The 22,112-nt window shown below is 40.2% G+C and overlaps 1 protein-coding gene across 3 annotated transcripts in view; it reads right to left on the reverse strand.

Moving 5' to 3' along the window:
* The window catches only part of pald1a (phosphatase domain containing paladin 1a), a 192,896-nt gene that overhangs the window by 133,257 nt on the left and 37,527 nt on the right, over positions 1–22,112 (reverse strand). For 2 of the 3 annotated variants that reach the window (XM_062055453.1, XM_062055451.1), the window contains exons 2-5: positions 11,785–11,979; positions 11,502–11,604; positions 279–458; positions 41–205 (exon numbers count right to left, since the gene is read on the reverse strand). In XM_062055453.1, the coding sequence (XP_061911437.1) occupies positions 41–205; positions 279–458; positions 11,502–11,604; positions 11,785–11,966 (630 nt within the window). In that variant the 5' untranslated portion in view covers positions 11,967–11,979. Of the gene's footprint in view, positions 1–40; positions 206–278; positions 459–11,501; positions 11,605–11,784; positions 12,023–22,112 lie in introns of all 3 variants that reach the window. The other variant, XM_062055452.1, reaches the window with a different exon arrangement.

Consider the following 22,112-nt stretch of genomic DNA (forward strand, 5'->3'; position numbering starts at 1 on the left):
ATCGGGACAACACTAGAATAGCAGGTGGTGTGTTTGTCACCTCCTTCCTGATGGTGAGCTCCAGGTTTTCCACCTGCTCCTCTTTTTCCAGGCCGTGAAGGTTCTCATGGAGGTTTTCCTTCCTCCTGGGGGTGTAAGGGGCGAAGTCGTCGCCCCTGCGCAGGAAGACCACCGGCTCCTCCCGCACGCAGAAGAAAATGACCTCCTGGGAAACAAAAGAAAACCATCAGCGACTTCATAGCTCGACAGTTACGAATGACTCCAAACATGGCTGCCACCTGGTGCCCTTGCCCTTGGAGCCTCTTCAGAACCTGCTTGAAACCATTCAGGCTGGGCTGACCCATCCCGTACAGCGGGTAAGACCCCTTGACTTGGCGGAAGTTGGGCGCCCCGCAGGTGCTGGTGGTACTGAGGACGTCCGCTTTGCTGTACACATCTTGCACCATGAAGTACTCGCCCTAGAAAGACAGGTGAAAGAGGATCATGGTTAAGTTCCTGCTGCCCTCTAGTGGCTTCCTAGCTACCCCGCAGCATTTAGTCAGTCGACACTGTGGCTTTTTCTTCACTACTTTATAGTGAGTGGAATAAGTTACCAGCGGTACTTATGTTGTAACGTAATTGCAGGGTAAGAAGCGTGTTAATTATTGTGCTTTTCTCTTCACTTTTTCCCCCAATGATGGCACAGAAATGCAGTAGTAAAAAGGGAGTTTTTTGATCATATTAAAAGTCCAATACTTAGGTAATTTAGGGGGCGGCGGGGAATCAAGCAAGAGACTTTTAACAGGGTTTCTGGAGGTATCAGAAAATCTAATTTAATGCTTTTTTTTTTTGTCCTGTCCAGCTTCTCAGGCAAATCATATTGTTGATGTAGATGCTATAGATGTCCGATATATGCGTTAAAATGTAATATCGGAAATTATTGGTATCGTTTTTTTTATTATCGGTATCGTTTTTTTTTAATTAAATCAACAAAAAAAACACAAGATACACTTACAATTAGTGCACCAACCCAAAAAACCTCCCTCCCCCATTTACACTCATTCACACAAAAGGGTTGTTTCTTTCTGTTATTAATATTCTGGTTCCTACATTATATATCAATATATATCAATACAGTCTGCAAGGGATACAGTCCGTAAGCACACATGATTGTGCGTGCTGCTGGTCCACTAATAGTACTAACCTTTAACAGTTAATTTTACTCATTTTCATTCAATACTAGTTTCTATGTAACTGTTTTTATATTGTTGTACTTTCTTTTTTATTCAAGAAAATGTTTTTAATTTATTTATCTTATTTTACTAATTTTTTTTAAAAAAGTACCTTATCTTCACCATACCTGGTTGTCCAAATTAGGCATAATAATGTGTTAATTCCACGACTGCATATATCGGTTGATATCGGTATCGGTTGATATCGGTATCGGTAATTAAAGAGTTGGACAATATCGGAATATCGGATATCGGCAAAAAGCCATTATCGGACATCCCTAGTAGATGCCCATATCTGCTGTACACATTTATTTATTTATTATTATTATTTATATTTATTTATTTAGAGAAGTATGGGATACTTCTATTGTTGCCTTATTTGTATTTGACTTTATTAAATGGATTTAAATTATCATTTGGTGCAGCCTGGCCGGAGCAGGAGGGGATAGAAAGAGGAAAAAAGGAAGACAGTGGGGGAAATTGTGGGGACAAAAGGGGGATAAGACAGAGAGAAGACAAAAACAACAAAAGCAAACACAACAATAACAACAACAACAACAATAGAACAACATCAACAAATAGGACATGTACAAATATGATGGTAAAAGTGATAGCAAAGAAGCAGTTAGTGAAATAAATAATAACACAGAAATGACAATGTACATTATTACATTACAAATGGAGCAATACACATACCAATAGAAATAGAACTATTGATAATGAATAATAACAATAATTACCTCTATTATCAACAATACAATTGTTCAAATTAGAGATGTCTGATAATGGCTTTTTTTGCCGATTTCCGATATTGTCCAACTCTTAATTACCGATTCCGATATCAACCGATACCGATATATGCAGTCGTGGAATTAATACATTATTATGCCTAATTTTGTTGTGATGCCCCGCTGGATGCATTAAACAATGTAACAAGGTTTTCCAAAATAAATCAACTGAAGTTATGGAAAAAAAAAGTGCCAACATGGCACTGCCATATTTATTATTGAAGTCACAAAGTGCATTATTTTTTTCAACATGCCTCAAAACAGCAGCTTGGAATTTGGAACACGCTCTCCCTGAGATAATCCTGACACCCACTACAACTATGGGAAATACTATACTTTGACTTTCACAAAGTGCATTATTTATTTTATTTGTTTAAACATGCCTCAAAACAACAGCTACAAAAACAATGAAGGCACACAGCTTCAGTCCAGAGTATACTAGAGTAATAAATAGAGATGTCCGATAATATCGGTCTGCCGATATTATCGGCCTGCCGATATTATCGGCCGATAAATGCGTTAAAATGTAATATCGGAAATTATCGGTATCGGTTTTTTTATTATCAGTATCGTTTTTTTTTTAAATTTTATTTATTAAATCCACATAAAAAACACAAGATACACTTACAATTAGTGCACCAACCCAAAAAACCTCCCTCCCCCATTTACACTCATTCACACAAAAGGGTTGTTTCCTTCTGTTATTAATATTCTGGTTCCTACATTATATATCAATATATATCAATACAGTCTGCAAGGAATACAGTCCGTAAGCACACATGATTGTGCGTGCTGCTGCTCCACTAATAGTACTAACCTTTAACAGTTAATTTTACTCATTTTCATTCATTACTAGTTTCTATGTAACTGTTTTTATATTGTTGTACTTTCTTTTTTATTCAAGAAAATGTTTTTAATTTATTTATCTTATTTTACAATTTTTTTTAAAAAGGACCTTATCTTCACCATACCTGGTTGTCCAAATTAGGCATAATAATGTGTTAATTCCACGACTGTATATATCGGTTGATATCGGTATCGGTTGATATCGGTATCGGTAATTAAAGAGTTGGACAATATCGGCATATCGGATATCGGCAAAAAGCCATTATCGTACATCCCTAGTAATAAAGTAAACAATAACAGTCCTCCTTTAGTGCAAGACTGCCTGAAATTATAAACTGGGCTCAATCTGAACATCAGATATGGGCATCTACATCAACTATATGATTTGCCTGAGAAGCTGGACAGGACAAAAAAACAAAAAACAAAAAAAAACAACAACAAAAAATTACTTTTTGAAACCGATACCAATAATTTCCGATATTACATTTTAAAGCATCATAATATCGGCATTTAAGCATCATAATATCGGCATCTCTAGTTCAAATGCAACAATACATATACAGTATGTAATGATAACTTGAAATACAAAAGAAAGCAGATAAATGGAGGGGAAGAAAGAGAAGCAGACTATATTAACCTTGTAGATTGTTAATAGGTTAAACATTGTCAGTGTGCCATGTGTGTAATTTAATGCTTTTTATTGCCTTTTAATGTCACTTCAAATAAATGTCCATGTCCTACTGTAGATAGTTATTATATGTAGTCAAAAGCTTACAACTGTCTAGTCTTGAATAGTTATTAACTGTTACGCTCTAGTAAATCAGAAGTGGCTCACAAGACTGTTTAATCTAAGAGTTCATTTTTCTGTAGCAGCTGCCAGTTGTGGTGGCGTCAGCAGACGTTGCTTTGTTGGTCACGCCAAAGAAATGTGGCTCTGTTAAACTGCTGTCTGCCTTTAATCGCCGACTTGTGATTAGCTACTAGTACGTGTGATTTCACCGCATTACATTTCTTATTGCTCCTGGACATTGGAATTCAGTGCCTTTTAATGCAATTCAAGGCCTTAAAGGCCTACTGAAAGCCACTACTAGCGACCACGCAGTCTGATAGTTTATATATCAATGATGAAATCTTAACATTGCAACACATGCCAATACGGCCGGGTTAACTTATAAAGTGACATTTTAAAATTCCCGCCACACTTCCGGTTGAAAAACTCCTTTGGATATGATTTATGCGCGTGACGTCACAAAATCCACGGAAGTGGTTGGACCCCATCGACCCGATACAGAAACCTCTTGTTTTCTTCGACAAAATTCCACAGTATTCTGGACATCTGTGTTGGTGAATCTTTTGCAATTTGTTTAATGAACAATGGAGGCTGCAAAGAAGAACGTTGTAGGTGGGATCGATCGGTGTATTAGCGGCTAAGTACAATACTTACAGCAACACAACAAGGACTACTTACTACGCCTAGCCGATGCTTATCCGCCAAACCCACGGATGAAGTCCTTCGTCGCGCCGTCGATCGCTGGAACGCAGGTGAGCACGGCTGTTGATGGGAAGATGAGGGCTGGCTGGCGTAGGTGGAGTGCTAATGTTTTATCATAGTTCTGTGAGGTCCGGTTGCTAAGTTGCTAAATTAGCCTTAGCCTCGTTAGCAACAGCATAGTTAAGCCTTACAAGGCTGAGAATTTTTAACCGTGTAGTTACATGTCCATGGTTTAATAGTATTGTTGATCTTCTGTCTATCCTTCCAGTCAGGGGTTTATTTATTTTGTTTCTATCTTCATTTGAGAACGATGCTATCACGTTAGCTCAGTAGCTAAGTGTGTCACCGGTGTATTGTCGTGGAGATAAAAGTCACTTTAAATGTCCATTTCGCGTGCTCGACTCTCATTTTCAAGAGGATATAGTATCCGAGGTGGTTTAAAATACAAATCCGTGATCCACAATAGAAAAAGGAGAGAGTACATAGTTCTGTGAGGTCAGGTTGCTAAGTTGCTAAATTAGCCTTAGCGTCGTTAGCAACAGCATTTTTAAGCCTTACCAGGCTGAGAATTTTTAACCGTGTAGTTACATGTACATGGTTTAATAGTATTGTTGCTCTTCTGTCTATCCTTCCAGTCAGGGGTTTATTTATTTTGTTTCTATCTTCATTTGAGAACGATGCTATCACGTTAGCTCAGTAGCTAAGTGTGTCACCGGTGTATTGTCTTGGAGATAAAAGTCACTTTAAATGTCCATTTCGCGTGCTCGACTCTCATTTTCAAGAGGATATAGTATCCGAGGTGGTTTAAAATACAAATCTGTGATCCACAATAGAAAAAGGAGAGTGTGGAATCCAATGAGCCAGCTTGTACCTAAGTTACGGTCAGAGCGAAAAAAGATACGTCCATCACTGCCTCTCAAGTCCTTCACTGTAACGTTCCTCATCTACGAATCTTTCATCCTCGCTCAAATTAATGGGGTAATCGTCACTTTCTCGGTCCGAATCTCTCTCGCTCCATTGTAAACAATGGGGAATTGTGAGGAATACTAGCTCCTGTGACGTCACGCTACTTCCGGTACAGGCAAGGCTTTTTTTTTATCAGCGAGCAAAAGTTGCGAACTTTATCGTCGATGTTCTCTACTAAATCCTTTCAGCAAAAATATGGCAATATCGCGAAATGATCAAGTATGACACATAGAATGGATCTGCTATTCCCGTTTAAATAAAAAAAAAAATCATTTCAGTAGGCCTTTAATCTTTGCAAAATCAATTTAATGACTTTTAATGCTTTTAAATAACCCGCAGAACCCCCTGTTTTTAAGCTTGGTGAGCATCTTAAGGTTTACTTGAAAAGTTCTGCTTTTTACTAATTGGCTTTTACTTACTCAGTGGCCTAGTGGTTAGAGTGTCCGCCCTGAGATCGGTAGGTTGTGAGTTCAAACCCCGACCGAGTCATACCAAAGACTATAAAAATGGGACCCGTTACCTCCCTGCTTGGCACTCAGCATTAAGGGTTGGAATTGGGGGTTAAATCATTAAAAATGATTCCCGGGCACGGCCACCGCTGCTGTTCACTGCTCCCCTCACCTCCCAGGGGGTAATCAAGGGTGATGGGTCAAATGCAGAGAATAATTTCGCCACACCTAGTGTGTGTGTGTGACAATCATCTAACTTTATAAACGAAATATGATCAATACAGTGTTCCCTTCACGGTTCGCTTACTGCAGCCTCCATGCAGTAGCAATGAGCACCATAGAGTACATTGAGATTTGAGTACGCATCTAAGTTTTCTTGTTAAAATGTCATATGTTTATGAAGTTGTTTTAAAAGTATAAGAAGTGTGTGAAAGCTGAGTGGAGGGCTTTTAAAGTTTTAAAAGGGACAAGCAGTAGAAAAGGGATGAATGGAAATGCATATAATTTTCATAAACCTCATACAATAAATTGTTTCCCTACTTGTCAGGAATTCCCATATAACTGGGGGACCTAACCCCTGTGACAACTGTACAATAAACATGCAGACATTCATTTTTTACCAAGCATTTAGTGCATGTGCCTCACAATACAAAGGTCCCGAGTTCAATCCCGGGCTCGGGATCTTTCTGTGTGGAGTTTGCATGTTCTCCCCGTGACTGCGTGGGTTCCCTCCGGGTACTCCGGCTTCCTCCCACCTCCAAAAACATGCACCTGGGGATAGGTTGGTTGGAAACACTAAATTGGCCCTAGTGTGTGAATGTTGTCTGTCTATCTGTGTTGGCCCTGCGATGAGGTGGCGACTTGTCCAGGGTGTACCCCGCCTTCCGCCTGAATGCAGCTGAGATAGGCTCTAGCACCCCCCGCGACCCCGAAAGGGACAAGCGGTAGAAAATGAAAGGATGGAGAGCATAATGTGCATAAAAGTGAGCGGAGAAGCTTGCCAACAAACCGCACGTTTTACTCCCCATTATATGTTAGAGCAGTGGTTCTTAATCTGGGTTCGATCGAACCCTAGGGGTTCGGTGAGTCGGGCTCAGGGGTTCGGCGGAGGTCAAAACACACCCGACTCATCGTGTAAATAAAAACTTCTCCCGATCGGCGTATTACGGATACGGCAACAGCAGAAGTTACACTGAATTGCAGGTGTGTAATTTGTTGTGAGCTTATGCTTTGTGTTGGTTTTGTTCTTCGAACAAGGTGATGTTCATGCACGGTTCATTTTGTGCACCAGTAAAAAAACATGGTAACACTTTAGTATGGGGAACATATTCACCATTAATTAGTTGCTTATTAACATGCAAATTAGTAACATATTGGCTCTTAACTCTAGCCTTTAAATTAGTAACATATTGGCTCTTAACTCTAGCCTTTAAATTATTAACATATTGGCTCTTAACTCTAGCCTTTAAATAGACCCCCTTTTTAGACCAGTTGATCTGCCGTTTCTTTTCTTTTCTTTTCTCCTCTGCTCCCCTCTCCCTTATGGAGGGGGAGTTGCACAGGTGGTGGCCACGGATGAAGTGCTGGTTGTCCAGAGTCGGGACCCGGGGTGGACCGCTAGCCTGTGCATCGGATGGGGACATCTCTACGCTGCTGACCCGTCTCCGCTCGGGATGGTTCCTGCTGGCCCCACTATGGATTGGACTTTCGCTGATGTGTTGGATCCACTGTGGACTGGACTTTCACAATATTATGTCAGACCCACTCGACATCCATTGCTTTCGGTCTCCCCTAGAGGGGGTTGGGGGGTTACCCACATATGCGGTCCTCTCCAAGGTTTCTCATAGTCATTCACATTGACGTCCCACTGGGGTGAGTTTTCCTTGCCCGTATGTGGGCTCTGTACCGAGGATGTCGTTGTGGCTTGTACAGCCCTTTGAGACACTTGTGATTTAGGGCTATATAAATAAACATTGATTGATTGATTGATTGAACTAGTCATTATTAAGTACTTATTAATTCCTTATTCAGCATGGCCTTATTATAACCCTAACCCTCCATCCCTGGCCCTAACCAAATAACTCTAAATTAAGTCTTTGTTACTTGGAATATGTTCCCCTAGTGTCCAAAAAACTCTAAATGAAGTCTTTGTTACTTAGAATATGTTCCCCATACTAAAGTGTTACCAAAAACATATAACTTTGTCTTGAGCTTGGAAGAAAAAAAAACATTTTATTTTTCACTAAAGAAGGGTTCTGTACCTCCAACAAGGTTAAGAACCACTGTGTTAGAGTGAGAAGTTTTGCTTTATTATGGTTTTATTTAGTTGGATTAACAGTGTTTAACTTCTCTTTATACTTACATTTTAATGTTACATTATTCACAAACAACAAAATGAAAGTCAACTGGTGTAAAAACCATAATACTGACTGTTCATTTGAAGTGTATACTGTATTAGCAATACTTGAATTTAAGAGTGAGACATTCTTTGTGTGTAAAGAAAAATAATATAAAAGTAGTGTTTTTATACGATTATATATTTGAGATTAATCACACTTTTGAATGTTGATTAATTGAGTAATCTACTTGCAGTTGCTACAAAAGCTTGGCTTGCTTACGGACAGCAAACACGTGGTTGCTGCCATCGTACCGCTACTAGCGGCCGCCTCAAACACGTGTTTTGCTTTTTGATGGTATTTTAAACTTGTTGTGCTACGATAAGAAAATTCCTGGCGGCAATATATGCAAATTACCTTATTTTCCGGACTATAACCCGCTACTTTTTTTTCCTACGCTTCAAGAGGTAGTCACCTGAAAGGGATTTCACTTCACAGGTGCGCTTGAAGCCCATCAAGAGAATGCCAAGAGTGTGCAAAGCAGTAATCAAAGCAAAGGGTGGCTATTTTGAAGAAACTAGAATATAAAACATGTTTTCAGTTATTTCACCATTTTTTGTTAAGCGCATAACTCCACATGTGTTCATTCATAGTTGTGATGCCTTCAGTGACAATCTACAATGTAAATCGTCATGAAAATAAAGAAAACAAATTAAATGAGAAGGTGTGTCCAAACTTTTGGCCTGTATTGTATATACACTATATTGCCAAAAGTATTCGGCCACCTGCTTGACTCACATATGAACTTGAAGTGCCATCCCATTCCTAACCCACAGGGTTCAAAATGATGTCGGTTCAGCTGTTACAGCTTCAACTCTTCTGGGAAGGCTGTCCACAAGGTTGCGGTGTGTGTTTATAGGAATTTTACACCATTCTTCCAAAAGCGCACTGGTGAGGTCACACACTGATGTTGGTCGAGAAGGCCTGGCTCTCAGTCTCCGTTCTAATTCATCCCAAAGGTGTTCTATCGGGTTTAGGTCAGGACTCTGTGCAGGCCAGTCAAGTTCATCCACACCAGACTCTGTCATCCATGTCTTTATGGACCTTGCTTTGTGCACTGGTGCACAGTCATGGTGGAAAGAGGAAGGGGCCCGCTCCAAACTGTTCCCACAAAGTTGGGAGCATGGAATAGTCCAAAATGTTTTGGTACCCTATAGCAGTGGTCCCCAACCACCGGGCTGCGGCCCGCACCGGATTGGTACCGGGCCGCACAAGAAATAAATAAATAAATAATAATTTTAAAAAATATATATATATATATATTTTTTATTTTTTATTTTATTAAATCAACATAAAAAACCCAATATATAGATTATATATCAATATAGATCAATACAGTCTGCAGGGATACAGTCCGTAAGCACAAATGATTGTATTTCTTTATGAAAAAAAATAAAATAAAAAATAAAAATACCCCCCCCCCCTGGTCCGTGGGACAAATTTTCAAGCGTTGACCGGTCCGCAGCTACAAAAAGGTTGGGGACCACTGCTCTATAGCATTCAGAGGGCCTTTTACTGGAATTAAGGGGCCAAACTCAACTCCTTTAAAACAACCCCACACCATAATTCCTCCTCCACCAAATTTCCCACTGGGCACAATGCAGTCCGAAATGTACCGTTCTCCTGGCAACCTCCAAACCCAGACTGGTCCATCAGATTGCCAGATGGAAAAGTGTAAATTCATCACTCCAGAGAAGGCGTCTCCACTCCTCTAGAGTCCAGTGGCTTTACACACGCTTTGCATTGGACTTGGTTTTGTATGGCTTAGATACAGCTGCTCGGCCATGGAAACCCATTACATGAAGCTCTCAGCGTACTGTGCGTGGGCTAATTGGAAGGTCACATGAAGTTTGGAGATCTGTAGCAACTGACTGCGCAGAAAGTCTTTGCACTATGCTGACCCCTCTCTGTCAGTGTACGTGGCCTACCACTTGGTGGCCGAGTTGCTGTTGTTCCCAAACTCTTCCATTTTCTTTTAATAAAGCCGACAGTTGACTTTGGAATATTTAGGAGCGAGGAAACTTCACGACTGGATTTGTTGCACAGGTGGCAACGTCACGCCAAATTTCTTCCCCCTACAAAAACCTTGCCCCCCCCCCCATTTACTTCCGGAGCTGCGTCCAATAAAATCACAAAGTTGCCGGGGGTCCTTAACCGGCACGCGACTGTCCTGTTTCGCGCCCGTACAAAAAAAAACAATAATCGATTTCTTCAGATTCCAGCAGCTGTCAAAGACGAAGTATCCTTCCAGCGACGGGCAGTCAAAGCCGAAGTGCTATCGATTGTTGTCAATGACGTAAGAGGAAACGTGACCACGAAAGTAAATGGGGTGGTGGGGGAGGTTTTTGTAGGGGGAAGAAATTTGGCGTGACAGCATCCTATGACATATCCACGCTGGAAATCACTGAGAGCGGCCCATTCTTTCACAAATGTTTGTAGAAACAGTCTCCATGCCTAAGTGCTTGATTTTATACACCGGGCCAAGTGATTAGGACACCTGATTCTGATCATTTGGATGGGTGGCCAAATACTTTTCGCATACACCTGTATATATACATATATATTTATTTTGTGCAAGCATTTTTTTTGTAATTTTTTTACCCCTTTAAATTGATGTAAAGCATTTTGTGTTGCAACTTGTCTGTGTATAAAACGTGCTATATAGATAGAAAGTTTTGATTGATTAATTAACTTTACAGCCCTACTTTAAAGATGAGAAAATAAGGCAATGTTTTTTAATAGTGAACAGTGAGGAGTGTTAGCATAGCAGGTTTGAAAAAGATCGGTAGGTTGTGAGTTCAAACCCCGGCCGAGTCATACCAAAGACTATAAAAATGGGACCCGTTACCTCCCTGCTTGGCACTCGGCATCAAGGGTTGGAATTGGGGGTTAAATCACCAAAATTGAGTCCCGGGCGCGGCCACCGCTGCTGCTCACCGCTCCCCTCACCTCCCAGGGGGTGATCAAGGGTGATGGGCCAAATGCAGAGAATAATTTCGCCACACCTAGTGTGTGTGTGTGACAATCATTGGTACTTTAACTTTAAAAAAGACATTTTACTTTGATTTTACACAAGCCGCTGCACCTTTTTTTTTTTAAAGTGATTTGTCTGCGTGGCGGTGGCGCTATGGAAGTGACGTAACACATCAAAGCCCCCAATAAAAGGGTGACGACGTTCCCGCTACAATGGCTCCCTCTCTCACCCCCGGCTCATAAAACAGCGCATGACAATGTTCCTGCAGCATACTGCGATTTGAGGGAGGCGAGATGAGTAATCCAGGCGACGGCGCGGTGTTAAGTCTTTACTCGTGTGTGTGTGTGTGTGTGTGTGTGTGTGGTCCGGCGTATTGTACCTGCACCAGGTAGTGCTCAGGCATGGCATCCGATATCCGCCCCACTTTGTAGTTGCTCTTGAGGATGTCATCATGAATCTGAAACTCCTGCTTGCAATTATACCTGCGAGGAGGCCACAAGAAATCAGCGAGGTGAGATAAAGATAGGTCAATTGAATTATCCGGGCCTGTTGACAAATGAGATGATAACAGGAGCAAACATCGCAAGGAAAAGGCCGAGCGGGGGTTGATCAAAGAGGATTTACACCCAATTGAGAGAACGCAGATTCGGGGAGGGACTTACGTGATGACAACAGGTGCCACCTTGTTGGTGATAATGGACTTGGCCTTGTTGTTGTGGACGTTGACCGTCTGAAAGGGGCTGGCGCTGAGGGACTGCTGGCTGTCGGCCATCGTCCCGTTGCGGTAGACACTCTCAAGCAGCGACGTGACGGGCGGCGGCGCTGCGCTGGCAGTCGTACCCATGCTCCTCACGCAGCTGTACATGACAATGCCAGGCAGTCAGGGACAGGAAGTAACAGCTAAGACATTTCAGAGGAGAAACGACAACAATTAGAAGAAGCCTGAAGACTGCATAGCTCCAGTGGGTGTTTTGTAAAGCGTGTTGAGCTGTGTGAGAACTTTCAAGTCACCTACCATATTGAGACGGTCTTCCCTCGCCACACAAATTTTCAGGTTCATTCAATCACAGATTTTTTGGGGGGGGGTGAATGTTATTAAGCAGATAGTGGTACCTCAACTTAAAAGTACCTTAACTTACGAGTAGAGATGTCCGATAGTGGCTTTTTTGCCGTCATCCGATTTTCCGATATTGTCCAACTCTTAAATACCGATTCCGATATCATAGTCGTGGAATTAACACATTATTATGCCTAATTTTGTTGTGATGCCCCGCTGGATGCACTAAACAATGTAACAAGGTTTTCCAAAATAAATCAACTCAAGTTATGGAAAAAAAATGCCAACATGGCACTGCCATATTTATTATTGAAGTCACAAAGTGCATTATTTTTTTTGACATGCCTCAAAACAGCAGCTTGGAATTTGGAACATGCTCTCCTGGAGAGAGCATGAGGAGGTTGAGGTGGGTAGGGGATAGCGGGGGGTGTATATTGTAGCGCCCCGGAAGAGTTAGTGCTGCTAGGGATTCTGGGTATTTGTTCTGTTGTGTTACGGTGCGGATGTTCTCTTGAAAAATTTGTCATTCTTGTTTGGTGTGGGTTCACAGAGTGGCGCATATTTGTAACAGTGTTGAAGTTGTTTACACGGTCACCCTCAGTGTGACCTGTATGGCTGTTGACCAAGTATGCATTGCATTCACTAGTGCAGTGTTTTTCAACCACTGTGCCGCGGCACACTAGTGTACCGTGAGATATTGTCTGGTGTGCTGTGGCGTGGGAGATTATGTAATTTCACCTAATTGTGTTAAAAAAATATTTTTTTGCAAACCAGTAATTATAGTCTGCAAATTATGTGTTGTTGTTGACAGATTGCTGGACGACAGCAAAGACTTACGGCGTGTGGAGCCGCAGACGGCGTCCACGAAGTACATCCGTACATGACATGACAATGAACATCAAAATAGGAGCGCAAGACAAGAACAAAAACACCAAAAAACTCCAAATAAGTCACGGCGTGATGTGACAGGTCATGACAGTACACCTACTTTGAGACAAGAGCTATAGTGAAGCATGGTTGGTTATGGTTTGAATATCCAACAATTGCGAGAATAACTTTTTATTGTCAATATTGGCTGCTGAGTTTAATTTTTTTATGTTTTCTGCTCGTGGTGTGCCTCGAAATTTTTTAAATGAGAAAAATGTGCCTTGGTTTAGAAAAGGTTGAAAAACACTGCACTTGTGTGTGTGAAAAGCCGTAGATATTATGTGACTGGGCCGGCACGCAAAGGCGGTGCCTTTAAAGTTTATTGACGCTCTGTACTTCTCCCTACGTCCGTGTACACAGCGGCGTTTTAAAAAGTCATGAATTTTACTTTTTGAAACCGATACCGATAATTTTGAAACCAATACCGATAATTTCCGATATTACATTTTAAAGCATTTATCGGCCGATAACATCGGCGGTCCGATATTATCGGACATCTCTATTTACGAGTAATTTGAGATATGGGCTGTCTCTCAGCTTTTTGTTATGCTTCAAGTTGCAAGCATACTTTGAGTTACGAGCATTTTACCGTCAGGGGAAGTAGTGTCGCGAACAAGGTTGTGCCTTTTTAAGCAATAAAAAGTTAATATATTGTACACGTTGTTGTTCCTGCTTCGTTTTCGCAAGAAACAAAACGCGCCGCTTTAGAGATCAACATTATCCTGCTCTCCAACCATCGGAATCAGTCTGTTAGAAGCCTACCATGTGAGTCAGCTTACCATCACACAAGCTGCAGGTATGAAACCACAAACTTCCAAACGACAAACATTTATCCATAAAAAAAATTGAGAAGGTGCACATGCTGTGTTTGATGTGTTTAAATTTGTTCTGTCTACTCCTGACCAGGGTTGTACGGTACTACACTCTGTTTGAAAAGTACCGGTTCGCCATATATATTTTTTTACAGGCATGATGGCGTGTCGTCATCACGCCGTGACATTGCTGGTTTTACGAGCAGAGGAGCATGTTCGGCAGCGCACAATCATTTACAGACAGAAAAAGGAGAACAAACGCATTTTGGCTTAAAAAGTAACGATAAAGGTGAAGTTATAACACTGAAACGCCCTCAGGAAGAGGTGCTTTAAAACAAGGCTAGCTAGTTAGCGGCTAATGTCCATCCGCAATCGGCAGTGTTGTAGCTACTTCTAAATCACTAATCCTCGCCTCCATGGCGACAAATAAAGTGAGTTTTTTTTACAAGTATCATCGCTGCAGGACCAGGAATAGCTAAAAATGCTTCACTACACACCATAAGAGGATACAATAGCTCACCGACGTCACAATGTAAACAAATGCCATGGGTGGAAATCCACTGTAATGATACCAAGTACAAGAGAGTATCTAGTCGATGCTAATATAATTACATCAATATTTTTTATTGTCACAAAATCTTTTTTCTTTTTTTTTAAAAATTCATATTATATTCATAAACTCAGGAAATACATCCCTGGACACATAAGAACTTAAATCATGACCAATGTATGATCGTGTAACTACTTGGTATTGGATTGATACCTAAATTTGCAGTATCATCCAAAACTAATGTAAAGCATCCAAAAAACAGAAGAATAAGTGATTATTACATTTTAACAGAAGTGTTGATAGAAACATGTTAAAATGGAAAATAACCAGATGTTAACAGTAAATGAAGAAGTAGATTAATAATCAATTTTTACAGCTTGTCCTTTATAATTTTGACAAAATAATAGAATGGGGATTGACACAATATGTTACTGCATACGTCAGCAGACAAATTAGGAGCCTTTGTTTGCTTACTTACTACTAAAAGACAAGTTGCCTAGTATGTTCACTATTTTATTTAAGGACAAAATTGTTCCTCAATTGCAATAAGAAACTGATGTTTAATGTACCCTAAGATTTTTTTTGTTAAAATAAAGCCAATAATGCCTTTTTTTTGTGGTCCCCTTTATTTAGAGAAGTATCGAAATACATTTTGGTATTGGTACCAAAATATTGGTATGGTGACAACCCTAGTCCTGACTAAACAAACCTTTGCCTTTGGTACACAGACATACACATCACGTGTTGTCAACACTGTCCTCTACAGCAGTGTTTTTCAACCACTGTGCCGCGGCGTGTGATACAGTCTGGTGTGCCGTGGGAGATTATCTAATTTCACCTCTCTGGGTTAAAAATATTTTTTGCAAACCAGTAATGATAGTCTGCAAATGATGTGTTGTTGTTGAGTGTCTGTGCTGTCTAGAGCTCGGCAGAGTAACCGTGTAATACTGTTCCATATCAGTAGGTGGCAGCCAGTAGCTACGGTAATTGCTTTGTAGATGTCGGAAACAGCGGTAGGCAGTGTGCAGGTAAAAAGGTGTCTAATACTTAAACCAAGAATAAACAAAAGGTGAGTGCCCTAAGAAAAGGCATTAAAGCTTAGAGGACGCTATGCAGAACGAAACTAAAACAGAACTGGCTACAAAGTAAACAAAAACAGAATGCTGGACGACAGCAAAGACTTACTTTGGAGCAAAGACGGCATCCACAAAGTACATCCGTACATGACATGACAATCAACAATGTCTCCACAAAGAAGGATAAAAACAACTGAAATATTCTTGATTGCTAAAACAAAGTAGATGCGGGAAATATCACTCAAAGGACGACATGAAACTGCTACAGGAAAATACCACAAAAAGGGAAAAAGCCACCAAAATAGGAGCGCAAGAACTAAAACACTACACACAGGAAAACAGCAAAAAACTCAAAATAAGTCACGGCGTGATGTGACAGGTCGTGACAGTACACCTACTTTGAGACAAGAGCTATATTGATGAATGGTTGGTTATGCTTTAAAGTCATATCCAACAATTGCGACAACATCTTTTTACTGTCAACTGAGTTTCGTTTTTTAATGATTTCTGCTGGTGGTGTGCCTCCGGATATTTTCAACGCAAAAAATGTGCCTTAACTCAAAAAAGGTTGAAAAACACTGCTCTACAGTCCTTCACTCAAATACGTCCGCAGAACGTGAACAGCGATTTCCTGGTTCCTATTCTTACAGGACAGAGACAAGGTTGCCAGATGTCACGAGAGAAACCAGCAACCAGCTCTATGAAAAAAAGTTGCTTATGATAAGAAGATAATATAAGCAGACTTGGCAACACTGGACGGAGAAGGAGCCTGAAATAGACGCCATATTAGTCGGCTTTTCAAGATAAATACTGTACAATATTAGTGCATTATTACATGGAAATACTGTATTTGTTTGCAGTACGTGCTATTATAATGATATTTCTTGTCTAAAAGTATTTATTTCTTTTTAAAAGGCATGTGACATGTTAAAATTGTGGGGCGATTTTAAATTTGACAAACAAGTCAATGGCGTTTTAAAATCGTGTTTTTATCATCTTCGTCTTTTAGCAAAGGTAAAACCATTTTTATCTTTTAACCTTTTTGAACAAGTCGTGCATGCTTTTATTTCAAGTGGCCTGGACTACTGCAAAACACTTTATGCTGGCATTAGCCAAAAAGCTCTCTCCCGGTTGCAGTTAGTCCAGAACGCGGCAGCACGACTTTTAACAGGGGCCAGGAAACGTGAGCGTATAACCCCAATTCTTCGGAGTTTGCACCGGCTCCCTGTTCATTTTAGAATTGATTTTAAATCCTTGCTGTTTGTTTTTAAAGCTTTACATGGACCGGCACCTCAGTATATCTCGGACCTCATCCAAATGTACACTCCTGCGCGCGCTCTGAGGTCCGAGAGCCAGCTCCAGCTCGTGGTGCCCAGGACGAGACTTAAAACCAGGGGAGACAGGGCCTTCTCTGTGGTCGGCCCTAAACTCTGGAACACTCTGCCCCTCCATGTTCAAACTGCTTCCACAGTGGAGTGTTTTAAGTCTCGTCTTAAGACCCACTTTTATTCTTTGGCTTTTAACACTACGTGAGTTGTGTGGTCTTCTGTCCTCTGTTGTCCTGTGTTTTTTTTATACATTTTGATGTCTATTTTACTGTTTTAATTGGTTTTACCCTTTAAAAATCCTTTTTAATCATATTATTTTTTATATTGTCTCTGTATTGGTTTTCTATTCATTTATTCTTTGTTTTTAATATTGTTTTTAATATTGTTTTTAACATGGCTGTGCAGCACTTTGGAAACATTCTTGTTGTGTAAATGTGCTATATAAATAAAGTGGATTGGATTGGGTTTTTAGAAGGTCAAACACGGATTTGATTAATTTTATTTGTATTTTGAGTTACAAACTCGGTAGTGGAACGCACTGTGATCGTCAGTTAAGGGTACCACTGTATTCTACGCATTTTTGGCCTAAACTACGCACTTTCAAGCATAAAACTGACTAAATAAACGACAAATATCAGTACCACAGTGGCCACTAAATAAGACCAAACCAACCAGAGCGCACTGTTCAGTAATGTGTGCACTGATTGGCTCAGCCTTCTGTTCATTAGACTTAGTAAAGGTGACAAAGTGGGTGTCATTTTATGTCTACAAGGCTTTTATGCGTAAGCTATGGAAATATTTGATATATAATTAATCATTCCTACTTCCTGGAAATTAATTGACCACGGTATGGCCCAAAACCGATTACCATCGATAAACAAGGGATTACTGTATATAATCATACTATACAGTCCAATAGAGGGCAACCAAGATCTGTCCTACAGGGAGCCAACAGCAGGTTTAAAGCCAACGTCCTTCTCCGCTGAATAAACACCCAGCTTTGCACAAGAGCACGACAGATAAACAAACTCGTCTTCAGATGGGGGGGCTACAGCAGTGTCAGAGTGTCGGAACCGACGCTTGCTCCTCAATGCCACTTGCGATGCGCAGCAAAGCCAGGAACCAGCCGTCGCCCTGAGTACACACTACATATTCAACAGCGAGGCAGCAAAATACACACATACTCGTAGCCGTTTCTTCCGATCACAAAGTTAGCATGTTTAAAGACCCTAATACATAATAGCCCAGACACTTTGATCTGCTACATTAATCATTAAATTAACTTTCATTGTTGTTGGCACCAAGTACGTGTGGTCGAAATACGCATTTACTGAACTTGTTATCGCAATAAATTAGTATGTACATATAGGGGCTGTTTGCAACCTCAAGCAGCTGCCTAGAGGGTGCTAACTTTCCAAAGTATTGTCAGCATTACATCTAGCCTTCGTCTTTGAGCAACTAAACCAGGGGTCGGCAACCCAAAACGTTGAAAGAGCCATATTGGACCAAAAATACAAAAAACTAATCTGTCTGGAGCTGCAAAAAATGAAAAGTCGTATATAAGTCTTATAATGAAGGCAACACATGACGTAAGTGTCTATATTAGCTATAATAGCCTACTATCAAAATGACTATGTGTCGCAGGCTGAAGTAAATCTTTGTTGACAGAAATGTTGGAATGTAACATTTATTCTACACGTTTTTACAACATTAGAAACCATTAGTAAATCAGAGGCTACTCAGAAGGTGAGATAACTCCTATAATTAATGGGTTTTAATGGCCATAGGTATAGATGTGTGTGACCAAGTTAAGGCTGTCTTCTTTTAATGCATTAATTACAATACTTGGCAAGCTAGGTAATGTTTGCTGTGGTCTGGAACAACATGGCACACAAACAACTATCAGAAATGCAGCCAATATTACATACATATAATGTGTCATGAGACATGCAAAACTAAATTATATACAAAGAGGGTAAAAGTAAAGGATATTAAATGAGCTCAAATATACCTACAAATGAGGCATAATGATGCAATATGTACATACAGCTAGCCTAAATAGCAGGTTAGCATAGATTAGCTTGCAGATCTGACCAAATATGCCTGATTAGCACTCCAACAAGTCAATAACATCAACAAAGTGCACCTTGGTGCATTCACGCACAGCATGAAATTTTGGGTGGACAAATAGAGACAAAGAAGGATTGGAAGATTTTACATGTAAACAAACTGTTGCGTCACAGTCCACACTATGGTGAGTTCAAGAACCGCCCAAATTAGGACAAAACAATGTTCACCAAATAATCAGTGAAGCATACACACAAACATATTAAACAGTGGGCTTTCTAACAATTGGGAAGGTTTGTGTCATGTTTGTACTCAAACTTATTTTTCCCCCATCTTTTTCCATTTTCAATCTTTTTTTAAAAATGCTCCAGGGAGCCGTGAGGGTGGCTGACCCCCGACCTAAACTACCGCCCACGTTACCCACAGGCATTAGATATGTTTGTTGTCAGCTCATGATTTGGCAAGGTTCAGCTACTAAAGTTGGCTACAACATGACTGCTAATTGCTAGTTGCTTTTATGTGTACGAAAAAATAAATGTGACTGACACATAAACACTACCGTTCAAAAGTTTGGGGTCACATTGAAATGTCCTTATTTTTGAAGGAAAAGTACTGTACTTTTCAATGAAGATAACTTTAAACTAGTCTTAACTTTAAAGAAATACACTCTATACATTGCTAATGTGGTAAATGACTATTCTAGCTGCAAATGTCTGGTTTTTGGTGCAATATCTACATAGGTGTATCGAGGCCCATTTCCAGCAACTATCACTCCAGTGTTCTAATGGTACAATGTGTTTGCTCATTGGCTCAGAAGGCTAATTGATGATTAGAAAAGCCTTGTGCAATCATGTTCACACATCTGAAAACAGTTTAGCTCATTACAGAAGCTACAAAACTGACCTTCCTTTGAGCAGATTGAGTTTCTGGAGCATCACATTTGTGGGCTCAATTAAACGCTCAAAATGGCCAGAAAAAGGGAACTTTCATCTGAAACTCGACAGTCTATTCTTGTTCTTAGAAATGAAGGCTATTCCACAAAATTGTTTGGGTGACCCCAAACTTTTGAACGGTAGTGTAATTAGTAATTGTGAAACAGACATCCATCCATTTTCTACCGCTTGTCCCTTTTGGGGTTGCGGGGGGGCCGCTGGAGCCTATCTCAGCTGCATTCGTGAAACAGACATTTAAAAAAAATATGTGTTCTGTTAAACCACAAATGGTAAAACAACATAGCCGGTGGTGTTCTTGTTGTTGTTTTTGGTTTGAAAAATGAAACTTGGACCAAGTTGCAAACAAGCCCTTTAAAAACGTATAATACAGTGGTACCTCAACTTGCAAGTATTTTGAGATGGGGACAATCTTTTTGTTACGCTTTCAGTTGCGAGCATACATTTGACTTTTGAGGCTCCCCGCCGCATAATGGCATAGTGAATGCCACATTGAACCCAGTAAGAGCCTCCAAAAAGCATCCGGTCTTACTAACTAGCATTAATCAAAATAACTGTAATAACCGTTGTCGCTGCTGAGGCTTACTCCCTGCTAGTGTTGTCCCGATACCAATATTTTAGTACAGGTACAATTTTTTAGAGGTGGTATAGTACCATACTTGCCAACCTTGAGACCTCCGATATCGGGAGGTGGGGGGGGGCGTGGTTAAGAGGAGGGTATATTTACAGCTAGAATTCACCAACTCAAGTATTTCATATATATATATATATATATATATATATATATATATATATATATATATATATATATATATATATATATATATATATATATATATATATATATATATATATATATATATATATATATGAAATACTTGACTTTCAGTGAATTCTAGCTATAGAATTACCTCTGCTTAATAAATACATTGAATGTGCTTTCATGGTTGTATATTCTTGTCAACAAACGCTGTATTATTTGAATGGGAATATTAATACTAAGACAGACCTGGGCAAATTAAGGCCCGGGGGCCGCCTATTAAACTTTTCAATCTGGCCCGCTGAACATTCCCAAATAATTGTTTTGGATAGGGATGTCCGATAATATCGGTCTGCCGATATTATCGGCAGACCGATATTCGGCCGATAATATCGGTCTGCCGATATTATCGGCCGATAAATGCTTTAAAATGTAATATCGGAAATTATCGATATCGGTTTCAAAATTATCGGTATCGGTTTCAAAAAGTAAAATTTGTGACTTTTTAAAACGCCGCTGTGTACACGGACGTAGGGAGAAGTACAGAGCGCCAATAAACCTTAAAGGCACTTCCTTTGCGTGCCGGCCCAATCACATAATATCTACGGCTTTTCACAAACACAAGTAAATGGAAGGCATACTTGGTCAACAGCCATACAGGTCACACTGAGGGTGGACCGTATAAACAACTTTAACACTGTTATAAATATGCGCCACACTGTGAAACCACACAAAACAAGAATGACAAACACATTTCAGGAGAACATCCGCACCTTAACACAACAGAACAAATACCCAGAACCCCTTGCAGCACAAACTCTTCCGGGACGCTACAATGTACACCCCCCGGTACCCCCCCCAACCTCCTCATGCTCTCTCAGGGAGAGCATGTCCCAAATTCCAAGCTGCTGTTTTGAGGCATGTTAAAAAAAAAAAAAGCACTTTGTGACTTCAATAATAAATATGGCAGTGCCATGTTGGCATTTTTTTCCCATAACTTGAGTTGATTTATTTTGGAAAACCTTGTTACATTGTTTAATGCATCCAGCGGGGCATCACAACAAAATTAGGTATAATAATGTGTTAATTCCACGACTGTATATATCGGTATCGGTTGATATCGGAATCGGTCATTAAGAGTTGGACAATATCGGAATATTGGCAAAAAAGCCATTATCGGACATCTCTAATATTATCCATACATTCATTTTATATCGCTTGTCCCTAGTAGAAAAATGAAAACAGTCGATTTAAGAACTGCAGACTTTATATGAAGGTTAACAATGTTTAGAATAAAAACGTTAAACGTTAATTCTAAATGACGGATAACTACGTGTTTTGAAGAGGTAGTTCTGTTTAGTGTGACCTGTGCAAAGCGGCAGAGTGAACGGAGTCAAGCAAGAGTTTGGGTGTTTGTATGTTCAGTTCCCCTTGCGCTCCCCTTACTCACCATTGCGTATTAT

The sequence above is a fragment of the Entelurus aequoreus genome, linkage group LG08 (assembly GCF_033978785.1).
Source record: "Entelurus aequoreus isolate RoL-2023_Sb linkage group LG08, RoL_Eaeq_v1.1, whole genome shotgun sequence".
Taxonomy (NCBI): Eukaryota; Metazoa; Chordata; class Actinopteri; order Syngnathiformes; family Syngnathidae; genus Entelurus; species Entelurus aequoreus.